General features: G+C 35.6%; 1 protein-coding gene across 6 annotated transcripts in view; it reads left to right on the forward strand.

Moving 5' to 3' along the window:
• MICU3 (mitochondrial calcium uptake family member 3) overlaps positions 1 to 14,033 on the forward strand; it is a 56,072-nt gene that overhangs the window by 13,961 nt on the left and 28,078 nt on the right. For all 6 annotated transcript variants that reach the window (XM_063337093.1, XM_063337094.1, XM_063337095.1 and 3 more), the window contains exons 3-7: positions 3,303 to 3,334; positions 4,158 to 4,236; positions 8,882 to 8,929; positions 9,317 to 9,399; positions 13,175 to 13,246. In XM_063337093.1, coding sequence (XP_063193163.1) covers positions 3,303 to 3,334; positions 4,158 to 4,236; positions 8,882 to 8,929; positions 9,317 to 9,399; positions 13,175 to 13,246 — 314 coding nt within the window. The remainder of the gene's footprint in view (positions 1 to 3,302; positions 3,335 to 4,157; positions 4,237 to 8,881; positions 8,930 to 9,316; positions 9,400 to 13,174; positions 13,247 to 14,033) is intronic.

Raw genomic sequence — 14,033 nt, forward strand, 5'->3', positions numbered from 1 at the left:
ATTTGCTGTTTCTGATTGTGGTCAAAAGGTACTGCATCTTCCAGAATTTTATTTTTAATGGTATCCAATAGCATACAATCGGCATCCTGATTGTTGTTAGACTGTAAACATCTGTATACTAGACATTAGTTAAATGTTCTTGTTGTAGAGGTCACAAACAGCTCAACAGGCATGAAAGACAAGAAATTCATTTGTTCCATTTGCATTGACGCAGTTACAGTTATGGTTTCTTTCTGAGCAGGCCAGTATTGCTGTAGAACTCTTATCTCCTCCTCTGTATAGTTTCTGTGTAAATAGGCAGGCACGATACGAGTTCTCTGAATAATTTAGCATAACATTGTTTTGCAGTTCTTGCCATCTTAAAGTGTCATCTGCTATCGCGTTGGGGTTTTTTTCCCTTACAGAGATTTTATAACCATATCACAGCTTTCTAAACAACATGCTTTGAGTAAGATTTTCAGACCCCCAGGGGATCCACTTTCTACACTTAGAACTTGTCAGAGTTAGCACTACGTGTTAATTAAATTATTGAAAAATAAACTATCAACTTTAGTTCACTTATTGTAAAATTTTTGCTTTAAGTATCAAAGAGTGACTAAATAGTAAGGTGATCCATTTCTGATCTAGTTTGATTTCCTAGCCCTGAGGCTTGCAGTGCATTGGTAGCAGCACACAACTTCTGGGGAAAGTGAATATCTTTGCTCAGGTGTGACATGTATAATAACTCACCTTAGGTCTTTCTTTCTAAACTCTACACCACAAAGCCAGTATAGAGAACAGCCAAAAGCAGCTAAAATAGTCAGAGGAGAGCTTAAAGCTCTGTGCAGATGTTAGATTTTCCCCGCTTTGTTCTCTTAACAGTAATGAAATGAGGAAAGAATTAATCCGTGGCACATCAGCGATCAAAACTTCTATAACTTTTGAATAAAGATATAATCTCATTGTAACAGGGAAGACAGAAGATAAAGCTTAGACGGTGAAAACTTGCAATACTTTGAAACTCTTACCAGAAAGCAAATCTTCATTCTCTTTTTTTTAGCTCTGCAGTTAAAAGAGAGGAAGCAGATTCCTTATCACAGAAGTTAATACAAATACACATCAGCGCTTTATATTTTATATCTACTTCCTCTGCGCAGATCCCCAAGTCTTCCTTTTTTTGTTATTGTGGAATTGGGTTTCACCATGTATGGTCATGAAGCATTTGTGCCATATACTGGACATTAGTTAAATATTTTAACTCCATTTTATGACAGTTTGAATGGTTTGACCACACTTTATGTAGGGTTTGCTATTAAGATTTTTCCATGCTAATGAAATTTATGCTTCCTTCTCTCTCACAGCAAGTGTTCAGATTTTAAAAACCAAACCAAAACGCTCTCAAGGACGTTCTGTTCATCTCGTGCCAAAGGAGAGGAGATCTGGAGTTGAGCAGTCAGGCACCCTTACGAGTTCAGTGTAGGAAACCTTGTTTGTAGCAAAATCCTTCCTGTGTGTCCAGTTCATCTCTGAGACCAAAAGCAAAATGAACCTGGATGTCCTTTAGTTCTGTAGATGAATATCAGAGATTACATGACTGAGGTTAGCGTAAGAGGCTGTAACTAAGCAGAAGTAGATGACATCATTATGGTGGAAGTCATATTTGTGACATTTGGACAGAAGGCTGACAAGTAGGAAGTAATAGATGAAGTAGATGAGCCGCAGGTATTACCACTTCCAGTTTCTCATCTCTGACTGGGTTAATTTTAACCTTTCTACTGCAGCTTTGTCAAAATACCGCTTTGTTGGTTTGGGCAAGTCCTAATTTTCTGTCTTGCTCTATTGAAAATAGCAAGTTTAAGGAAAGTATTTTTCTGAATAAACTAATACATTCTAAAAATCTTATTTGGTATTTTTGGATCATTTTGTGAGTTGCAAGTTGTAAATAATTGGGTCCATTCAGGCTGACATACTAGAGCACCTAAATTTATGACGGAATCACGGAATCTTCAGAGTTGGAAGGGACCTCTAGAGATCATCTAGTCCAACTCCCCTGCTAGAGCAGGATTACCTAAAGCACATAAATTTTGCAGAAAAAAAAAAAAAGAACAGGCACCTGTGGTTTTTTTTATGGATGAAGACTAGAAAGGTCTTGAGTTTGGTCAAAAAGTAAAACTAGCCTTTGAAGAGAAAGAATAGTAGCTCTTTACATCTGCTTTATAGAAAAGCTAATAATGCTAGACCTGAATGAGATTTGTGATGGAGTGAATGCATCTATTGTGATTGATTTACTTTGGAAATCTTGTAAACCCTACAAAAGTCAAGAGGGTGTTCACTTCCTTTTTTGATTAAACACTAACTAATATGGTAAGAGTATATTTTGTTTTATAAAATCTAACTTTTGACTCCAGGTAGTTGTTATAAAAAATAAAAGCTATAATTAACTTGCTGCTGCTGCCTTTACAGTTCAGGCTTTCATTTGGGAAAATATTATCTTTTTAACAGTCATGCTTGATACATTTTTATCATCTGAACGTATGTTTATATATTTAGAAAGCCAATTAAGAGAAGAGAAAGTATATTTTGTTCCCTTTAGCTCTAACTATAGTAATTTTAGCCTAATACTGAGCTGTAAGAAGTATGTAAATCTTCATTTGCTTGTCTAGAAAGAAAATCTATATATAATATGAGACTGGGAAATAAAGTTAGATATATTTATTACCCAAGTGTTTTTATGGTAGGCATAAACGTATATAAACTTATATGGCAAATGAGGTTGGTTTGGGGGGATTTTATTTAGTATTTTGAGACAAGATGTTAATTGACATTAAAAAATTAAGCTGAAAATTATATGAAAATCTGTTGGCTCATGTTATGATGTTGTTTGATATAACCCCACCATTGTCAGAGTGGGATTTGCAGACAGTCTTGTGCTAACCTTTACCAAGATATAAAACTAAAATTTCAATGAGTTTCTAACCATGAAGTAATGAAAGACCATAGCAAATAGCTCCTGTATCGTGATAATTATTTAATGGAGCATGAGTTCATCATGAGGAAGGGATTTCTAACACCAGCGGAGTTGGGTTAAAAGCTGTACATCTGAATTGGTCCTTTAAAGTTAGGATTTTAGGTATGTATTAAGCTAATTATTTTTTAGTAACGTAAAGAGAATTTTTTGGAACCAGGTTGAAGATTAGCTTCATGAAGTAGAGAAAATACCTATTCTTTGGCTAGAAAACACAGTATAGATGCAGTCTAATTTTTATGATACCATATTGGCATAACTGAATTCTGTGCATTCATAACTTTGTCTTTTATTGCAGGCACTAAAAAGTGGCGATCCCTTTCGAAGCAGGTGGGCAATCATTCCTGAGCTGCCTTATAACCATAGATTTTTATACAGTTACTGTCTTTCATGATGGAAACTTAGAGTCACAGGAGAAATAAGAAAGTTTTAAAATCTTCATTTAAAAAAAAAAAAGAGACCTTAATTTCTTTGGTTTTGCCACTTCAGCTGAATCCAGAGTCTCAAAGATGCTTGAGCAGCTGTGCCTGTTACGTTGGATTTACTGACTTTCTCAAGCCTCTGTCAGTTCCTTTCTCAGCCTGTATCTGACTGAGTTTCTTTAGTGTCTAAGTGTAACAGGTGTATCCAAAGCTGCCTGAAATACTTATGCCACTCTACCTTTTGTGATGTTTAAGTGCCTCATACTTTTATTCTTTTTTACATTTGTACAACTGCAAAAAGACTCTGTATCCCTGTATTTTAAGTAAGGCACATTCATATTCATGGATGAAGTTTGCCTTAGTTCAGGTTGAGTGTTTTAAAAGAACAGTTGCCTGGAGCTTGTGTGAAAATCTTACTGAAATCAAGGGGGACTTATCCTTGGCTTCAGTGAATATGAGCAGTGGTGGGTAATTTCAGCAACAAACACATTACATGTCTCTCTCCAACTCTGCAAACGCTTAGTATACATGCAGATATTGGAATAATCATGTGTGCAAAATTTATGTACGTGCTTGAGTACTTCCGAAGTCATTGTGGTAAACCGAACTGGTAGATTTGCATGCAGTTCCTTGTCTTTTATATTGATTTCTAGCAATTACTCGTAATCTGTTAACTACTTCATTAAATATTTAAATATATACTTTTATCTTTTTAAAATCTTATTTTTTAGGAACTGAATCAGATCCTTATGGAGACACCACCAGTTTGGAAAGGATCATCCAAGCTTTTCCGTAATCTTAATGAGAAAGGTGAGGGATAAGAATATATTCTCCTGAACCAGATTATCACTTATATTAATTTATGTGGCTAAAGTGATACCGTACTTTAATCTGAGTCATATGTTCAAAAAGATAAAAAGTGTTTGTTGCTTTCTACATCTTATAGCAGTTTTCTTCAGTCTCTACAGGGTTTTTTAATCATGCCATCTTACAGCTAGCCTCTTTAAGTGAATTAGTATCTTGGAGTTTGTTAAACTGATGTTTGAATGTTTCACTTTCAGTTTGTTGTAATGAAGAATGATCTGTAGGCCACAGATACATTATTCTAATAAAGGCACAACATCCCTTTACTTTTTTTAATAGGTTAAATTATGTGATTATTTTTAAAGACAGTAATGGTATCTTATATCATGGAATAAGCATTTTCTTCACAACACAAAGAGGCAGTTTCAGAAATGCTATATAACCCTTTAAATTCTGTAGATGAGGGCTTTGGTAGCTTTTAAAACTCACACTATTGGTAAAGGAAGAGCCAACAGCCACTCCGGTCTCCTCTACTTTTTTTTTTTTTTTTTATTCCTTTCTTAACTAAGCTCTATCCCTTCAAAACCAAAAAACACAGAAAAAAACCCTACGATGGTTTGTATACCATCGTATAAATGTATATTTAAAAGCTATTTATGATGAATAACACCATATTCCTCTGCTTATATTCAGAATGGCAAAGGTCTGGTGGAGTATTTTAAGTACTTTGTAAAGAAGCCATAAGTACTTGCTATAAAATAAAGACACTTCATGAATGTTTAAAATAAGCATGCCAGCAACAAAATTCCAATCAAATATGTTCGTGTAATTGATGAGTCCAATTCAAATGCAGCTCAGATTTATTAAAGGAGTAAATATGCGCCTACTGTCAGAGGAGGGTTCCAGACTTGAATCTCTAGTGCATGGAGGCGCTGGCACAGTTCTGCAGCCCGAACTCCAGAGAAGCAAAAGCTGGTACATCTTTGCCCTATATTTCCTTGTATTTCCTTGCTCTAGGCTGCTTCCTATATAGTCAGAACAGCTGACTTTTGAAATATTAATTACATAAAACTTCAGCTTCAGAATCTGTTAAATCAGTACATTATCAGTTTAAAAAACCCATATCTGGATGTTGCTTATTAAGTCTGTAATAAAATGTCTGTAACGTTGTGCAGTCCTGATTCAACAGTATCTTACTCTCAGTTTTCTGCCAGTGAAATTCTACAGAAGTTGATGGCATTAATGGGACTCAAAATTGGCATCATAAGCTGGTAAAATTAGTAATAAACTTTATCACCTACATAGCTTTTCAGCATGCTTTACAAAAAAGTACATTCCGTTATCCTATTTTATAGATAATATAAGAAAAGATGATGGGTGTTACAACTGATAAGGTCATTCAGTAAGCCAGTGAAAGGAATGGGAATAGAATTCAGGTCTCCTTATGTGATTTAGTGTTTATTTAGTACATGACATGAAAAGTCCAAGATTAATTTGCTCATTTTCTTTTTTCCATGCACATTTTAACATGAAGCAAGTAGCAAAAGCCTGTGTCCCTTTATTTTGCCATAGATTCATATAAATCAGATGAGCCACATAGATTTATGCCAGTTGCCCTTCAGTTTTATTTTTATGTTTTACTCGAGTGACGTCCCTCTCTTCTTTCTGATCTTAGTGTGAGCTTTTCTTTCTGTTCAGTCATCATTTAGAGCCTCTCTCCCATAACACTTAGAGCAATCAACCAGAACTGTCTGTCTGCAGCTACAATATACCAGTACAAACAAAAGGAGAGAACACTTTGGAGGGCTTTTATATTGCTCTCTTCATACCTGTGATGGGCTACTTGACAATTGCACTTTCTTCCTCTGTTTTACAACAAAGAAGGTGTCATCAAACAAACAAAAATACATATTTACATTTATTGACTGGCTCTTAAAGGACGTTTTACATCACTGAATGAGAACCTTTGAGGTATCTGATTTCTTGATAGCTGCTTGTCCAAACAGATTCGAGCAGGCCTTTGAAAACTGTTTTCTGCAAGCTGCTGTATGAAACCAAGAAGATAAATCATAGAGCATGCGTACTTAAATGCCTGCGTTAAATCTTTGCTATCAGTGTGCAGCTATATGTAAATTGAGGAAAAGAATAGGTGGTATTAAAAATACTTAGTAGCCTTCCTAACTAGGTCTACTAGCAGGAGTAAAATCTTGGTTCTGAAGACTTGAATTTGCTGTTGGATCAAAGGGTGTGAAATACCTTTTTTCCCATGAATGGAATGGAAGTTGGGAGGGCAGCATCTCAGCTGGTAAATGTTGAGGGTTTTAGTGATTCTTTCATAGAATAGAATCATAAAATAGTTTGGGTTGGAAGGGACCTTTAAAGGTCATCTAGTCCAGTCCCCCCTGCAATGAGCAGGGACATCTTCAACTAGATCAGGTTGCTCAGAGCCCCGTCCAACCTGACCTTGAAGGTTTCCAGGGACGGGGCATCTACCACCTCTCTGGGCAACCTGTGGGCATTTCACCTCCCTCATTGGAAAAAATTCCTTCCTGATATCTAGTCTAAATCTTCCCTCTTTAGTTTAAAGCCATTACCCCTTGTCCTATTGTAACAGCCCCTGCTAAAAAGTTCATCCCCATCTTTCTGATAAGCCCCCTTTAATTATTGGAAAGGGCTCTAAGGTCTCCCCGGAGCCTTCTCTTCTCCAGGCTGAACAACCCCAACTCTCAGCCTGTCCTCATAGCAGAGGTGCTCCAGCCCTCGAACCATCTTCATGGCCTCCTCTGGACCTGCTCCAACAGGTCCATGTCTTTCCTGTGCTGAGGGCTCCAGAGCTGGATGCAGTACTCCAGGTGGGGTGTCACCAGAGCGGAGTAGAGGAATTCTTTCTAGTATGTGATTTGGTTCCAAAGACTTAGTTAACTGTCTGTCTTTTGTATTGCCTTCGTATTCCAGTCTGTGTGATATCTGTGGAGATGTCTGTGGTTGGTTATTTTTTCTTTTATGTTTGAGGATAGGAGACCTGATTCTCTTTCAGGTGGTCTTCTTTCAGGACAGTTGGTTTTTAGGGAGGAGTATTGTATGATCGAAGCTTTGTGGTGACATTTGGACAGATCCAAGACAAACATAGCGGAGATTTTCGTATCTCAGCTGTTCAAGAGGACAGAAAGTCCCTTATTTCTGGACAGAATTAATTTAGAACTTTTTGTGCTGTAAATATTAGTAGAAAATGCCAAAGTTTCTTACTTTGGCAGTGTTGGAAGTCCTGATGTTAAATGTGTTCAGTAATTGTAAAATCCACATGAATGATACGATGTTTTGAGTTTTACTTGTACAGGTTTTTCAGTGAAAAAAAAATCAGATGACTATTTACATAGTTTGTCACATATTCAGTTAAGTCAGATTTTAAAAGATATTTAAACATCCAAAGATGTGTCTGTTTTTAGAAAAACTTTTGCACCTGACTTGGCCTGAAATCAAGGAGACAGCAGGCAACTTGTGAAAATCCCAGCTGATAGACATCTTTACTCTCAGGCGTCTGAATACTTTTTTTTCACTCTTTTGAAATAGTCTAATATTGTGGACTGACTTAACGCTCTTGGTTTTGGAGGACAGACAAAATCAGTTGGTTAGAAATCAAGAACCAGTTTTGCTAGTTCAGCCTCAAAGACTGTTAGAGCTAAGGGCTTTTGGGAGACCTGCAAGTCATCGTTTTCAGTTCTTACTGAACTGTGAGATGCTTCTGTTTGTTGGTAGTATGGGCATTCTGCAAGGTCATCTCTTTACCGTAGAGCTAGAAAAGCAGAAGTACAGCTTGTGGTATCAGACGTAATATTTGAATATTGACTTCGGCTCTAACTTAAATTTTGCATTAATCACTTCTGAAGAGAAAAGGAAGTGCCATTCCACACTGCCTTTTGACATCTAAAAAAAAGAGGAAGAGCTTAGAATGTAGTCCTTACAGATCTTCTTAGTGTGGAAGAGAGAGTACAAATGTCTCTATCAGGCTTTAAAAACATTCAGCAAAATTTACACATTCATTTAGTAAGGGTTTTAATATAAATTTCAGGTGATGGTTATGAAAATGTGCATTCAAGACAACTCAAAACTCCAATTCTATGCTATCATAAGTAACGTGAGGCCAAGTTTTCAATTAATATTGGATATTCTTTTGCACTTTCAAGGCATGTAATAAAGTCAAAAACTGTATTCAAGCGGTACGTATCAAGAGGGAGCACTATTAATGTTCTTAGAGTAAATGCTCTCATACTGTTAGAGAGTGTTGTCATGAATTATTGGTGGCGTTTTCGGAAAGAAAACCGAATTAATCGTTTATATTAACTTTTAAGAATCTAGCCATCTTCTGTTTAATGAGCCATTCTCCACTGACTGTAGTTGTTTATTTGCCATGTTTAATCTATTACTCCCCTAAAATACTCAAAACCAAACCCAAACAAAAAACCCCACCCCATAGATCAGTATTTTAGACAAATAGGTCGTTGACGAGGTTGCATAGTCACATGCACACAAGTAAGAATACGTACACGTACAGAAATTCTCCTTATACGTAGATTTAATATTTTCAAGTTTAGGATGTGAAGTCAAGGTGAAACTAATATGGCGTAATGCGTTGTTTGTTTTTTGTCTTCAGGTGTGATATCTTACACAGAGTATTTATTCCTCTTATGTATTTTAACAAGTAAGTATTTTTGGAGAAAAAAAACCAAAAACTTCCTTACAAATTTCTAGGAATTTGTAACATAACAAGATGTCTAGTTATGAACTAACAGTCTTAACTATACAACCAGATGTTACTGTGAGATACTTTTCTTGGACACTTCATGTTCTGTTTCTACTGTCTATTTTCCGTAACCTATGAATGCGTGAGCATGCCTTCTGTTTTCATAACATGGATAATATGGTTTTACAGATGTTATGATTTGCATTTACTGTGTACACAAATGCACTAATTTAAATTAGTTGAGGATATGGATTTTATAAACAGACACAAAATAATTTCTTAGAGTTTTATATTTGCTTTCTTTCCAAGCAAGTAACTAATTGAATGGTTGGGTTTTTTTGGCAGAGCCACATGCAGGTTTTAGAATCGCTTTCAACATGTTTGATACTGACGGCAATGAGATGGTGGACAAAAAGGAATTCTTAGTGGTATGTATATTTTCAGTCTTTGAATATTTTGATGTAATCTTGAAATTAATTTTTTTGTCGGGATTGAGGCTCATGATGATGTCACTAATCATGAGAACATGAGCTATTCTTCACTGAATGTAGTTGTTTATTTGCCTTATTTAATGTAAATATTAAATGTAATGTAAATTGTAAATAGTAGCTTCTTATTACAGTGCACGGTTGTATTGTATGTAATGATTTTTGAAGCTTAATTCCAGTTTTTATTCTGAATCTTTTTAATTGCTACTACATTCACAGATAATTAGGCTATTAAAGTAATATTGCTGTAGCAATGGTCAGCAGAATTATTTAATTGCCATGACGATGGCAGATATTCGTAAAAAAAAAAAAAGATACTTGCAGAAGTCATCAGTTCTTATCTTTGTACGTTTTTTTTGTGTAGTTGAGTTTATAAATAAATACAGTAAATACACAGGAGAAAAAGCGCAGTGCCTTACTGAAGAAGATGGAACAAAATATAAAGAATGAAACAGACACAGGGAATGGATTTTAGTGTCAGACCATGATTTATTTCAAACTAAGACCCCCTAATTTCCTGTGTGCTGTTTCTTAATTTGTTTGCAAGTCAAGTTCTAAGGCTCAATTCAGATAAGCTGTGCTAACCTAAAGAAAACGGAAATGTGAAAGAAACTGTCCTCAACACGTTGAACTTCCCTCAATTCTCCTTTTCAAGGAAGTGAGAGCCGAGATCTGGGGTCTTGTTTTCTGGTGGCATAGCTTAAGCAGAACAGGTCTAATTTATTTTGGAAGCTGTCACCACTTGCAAATTGTGGTATGCTGATCATTTATTGTATTCTAATATTAAATGTACGCATCTTTATATTTGCTAATTCCTAATAGATGTCTCCTCCAGCTGGGGGAAAAAGCCAGCAAACATTGGATTAATTGTCCAAAGAAAAAATAGAGGAAGAAGAAAAAGGAAAAAAAAAAAAGTCTTTTGTGATTCAGTAAAGCAGAATGTGGTGGAATAGACTGACAACTATGGATATCGCATCTTTCTTTTATAGTCCTCTTCACATCCTGCTTTTTATTTGTTCTCTGTTGTGGTCTCTGATAAAAATTTCTCCTTCTTATTATTTTTCTGTTATCAAACTTGGTGGATAGAAGAAAGAAAGGAGAATTTTCAAACATTAGATATACTGTTCTCCACCTGTTATCGTATTTAACAAATTTGTATAGAGTAAACCTGACCCTAACTCCGCTTGGTTAACGTGTCAGCGACCCTTCAAAAATCAGCTCAAAACTCGTAAGTCAGGATGTTAGATCTGAAGTGAAAAAGACTAAAATAGATAGGTAGGTAGATAAATAATGTCTGCATAAATAAAAGTAAATATGAAAATAGAAGTTGATTCAATGATGCAACAGCTGTGGTAGACCTGAATATACATGAATACGTATCTGTGCTCACCTTGCTTGGGTACACATCATCTCCTGTGGCCCTGAAAGCAGGAGACTGTCCGTGTTGCCATTTGAACTATATCCAACATTTGCAAAATACTTCTCCATTGATTACAGTCAGCTATCATAAAATTGGAAATACAGGTAACACTATTCAGTTTTGCAAATAAAGAGACTTTAAAGAGATTGGTGTAGGGATCAGATGTTACGTGATCCTTGAAGAGTATGTATAGTGAAGGGTTGAAAAATACTTAATTTTTCTGATAACGGCTTTAGTGTTTTCGTAAACTAATTCCATGGTGTTTGTGCTTTCCTCTTTGCTTATGTCATAGGGGTGAGGTCAGGGAACAGAAGGATTGTGTTGCCTTGTTACAGGAGATCTTGCTTTTGCTGCTTTCAGCAGTCAATCTCATTATCCTGTTTCAAACAACGTTCCTATGAAAGTACTCCTAGATCCTTTTTGCATTCACTTTCCTACTCGCTGGTATCCTATAGCACTCCTTCTGAACAAAAGATCCATTTCCAGAAGTTTAGCAAGTGCTTTAATGATGAATGCAACAGAATCCTACTCCCTTTGCCTCTGTGGCAGGGGAAATACATCCAAGGATGCATTGCTTTTTACCGATCTTTTTTTGGTTTTTCAATTACTGCCAGTCTTCTACTTGATGGCTTGTCACTTCACTTTTCACGAGGTATTTTCTTTCTGCGTCTCTCTCTTCTTTTACCTTTCTTCTTTCCACAGTTTTGGGTTGCAAACTGTGTAATACTCCAGGCCATCCAGCTAAATCTCAAATCATGACTCTTTCCTCATCAGCATAAGTTACAATAATTTGTGCCTGTAGGTTTGCAAAAACTTAGAAAAATCATACCAAGGTCTATAAATTGATCCCATACTCAAAAATAGATAGTGATACACACAATATTCTGGTCTGTATTTGCCTTATAAGCAATTCCAGAACACGGTAGTCAATTTTGAAAATTCATGAAGTGTTATTTATAAATGCATTTGCTATTTAATTGCTAAATACTGTATTCATTTATTTCAATGTTGTCACACCCCTGCAGTAGAGCTTGCTGCTCCCTTTGTCTTAGTCATCTGCCTTCTCTGAAATATAGCATTCTGGAATTAAATTTGGAAAATTTGCTTGCAAAATTTATCACACACACTTTATCTTTCACATTCCTATCCCTGGGAGGATCTCTGTGCGTGGCATTACAGTATCAGGTTTTTGTCAGACTTCTGGTAGGTTAAAGTGGGTCTTGAAACGACTGCCACAATTGCGTCTGTATGCCATGATGTTTGGTTCTAAAAATACCGTATTTTGGAATTTGACAAATTTATCCGCCACAGTTCTTATTCTTTTTCCAGTCTACTTTGAGATTAGCAAATGCTACAAGTGGCAGTACAATATTTTCACATGCAATTTTTGAAAAGCTGAAGTTCACCGATAGAGTTACAGATGGCATCGTAGTTAATACCGCGCTCTCTTGCTGCATAGAGTAAACACTGTGACACCTTTTTTTAATGGTTTGGGAACATTAATAACTATTGCCATAAATAAAAATATCTAAATAAAACAGATACTTACAAAGAAAGATAAGTACAGACCAGTTCTTACTCTGAAGACTATAATTTAAAAAAATAAATATGCTCAAGAGTCTGTATGTTTTAAATCTCGTATTTGAGGTTCTCTCAGAAGTCGTGTTTAAAGCTCTTAATGCAGAGAAAGTTGTGAAAGGGGTATTTTACAAGACCTGAAGGTATTCTTTGAACAGACTTGAAAAAAAAAAAAGGGTACTTGATAAATTACTCTTGAGTAGTAGTTTGTTGCTGCTGAAGGGGAATGTTTCACCCCCACCAGGTGTTTCCAGTCCTCCCTTGTGCCAGCAGGAGTAAGAACTGGTCTAGTTGGAAACTAACAATATGAATAAGAGATTGATCCAGCTGACTACATAGCCACACAGGTACTAATTAGTACCAGACAAGAAAGGATGTGCCTAGAGGTGGTGAAAAAGGCTGGGACTCCCCCTTTTTGTTATAGGCTGGATTGCCTAAAATGTAAAGCTAAATAGGATGTTCTTAATATTGTGCTCCCAAATAGAATTATTGGCCTTACTTTGTGAAAAAATATTTCCTTATTCCTTTCTGTGTAATGATTAAGGTCACAGAAGGAACATGAAGGCATTAATATGAACAATAAAGCATCACTGAAAGACCGATATTTTAGTAAAGAACTGCATTTTAATACTGTTTGCAGTGTTCCTCACTATGAATGATTGTTATGCACGTAAAATAGCCTGATAACTAAAAAGAACAAAATGGTTTGTTTTTTAGCTACAAGAGATTTTCAGGAAAAAAAATGAGAAGAGAGAAAGAAAAGGAGATGAAGAAAAACGTGCAATGCTGGTAAGTAAAATTAGAATAGTTGCAGCTGGTAGTTGGTTTGTTTTCTTTGATGTAGGACAAAATCATGTATGTATATATTTTACTAATCACTGTCAATTTTTTTCAAAACAATAAATTCATATCAATAAAAGAATATGCATAAATTTACGTATAGAAAAAAGCAGTGTTTAGCCTAAACTTCAGTAATTTAAAAACAAAAAGTGGTCTACAGAAAGGAAAAATTAGCGTTTAAATATTGTATTACATATTATGACAGTAGCATTGATTCCATTTGGAGTCTATAAATCTAGGAAAAAGTGAATCGAAACGACCCAGTGTTGTCTGGAAGAGTGAGAGATCTCAGTGGCAGGACCGAACTGTACTCCTGCTCTCGTAACTAACTGCAGCTGTTCATGTAGACATACTGATCCTGATGCTTGTTATTAATATAGAAGTTTTAAAGTAGCTGAGGAAATGTTACAAATTAACTTAGGTTTTATATTCAAGTTTAATTTTTTTTATTAAATACTGCTTATATCCAATGCAAAATGGTTTTAGTTGTTTATATTGTCTGAATAGATTTTTGTGGAATATTGAATACTCATTCTTATGTAATGTCAAATTTGTATTTCTTCTGTGCCTAAGAAAGGTAAGTCAGAAATAGACAAGTCTGTGGTGGTTTGTCTGGAGGATGGCAGTGGTAGCAGGAATTTATTTTACTGTTGGACAGGTAAAAATCAGGGACAAGTCTCTGTCGAGCCCACAGCAGAAAAAATGTTCTTTTGCAATTTGTGTTTCTATGGCAAAA

This window comes from Chroicocephalus ridibundus, chromosome 5 (genome assembly GCF_963924245.1).
Source record: "Chroicocephalus ridibundus chromosome 5, bChrRid1.1, whole genome shotgun sequence".
NCBI lineage: Eukaryota > Metazoa > Chordata > Aves > Charadriiformes > Laridae > Chroicocephalus > Chroicocephalus ridibundus.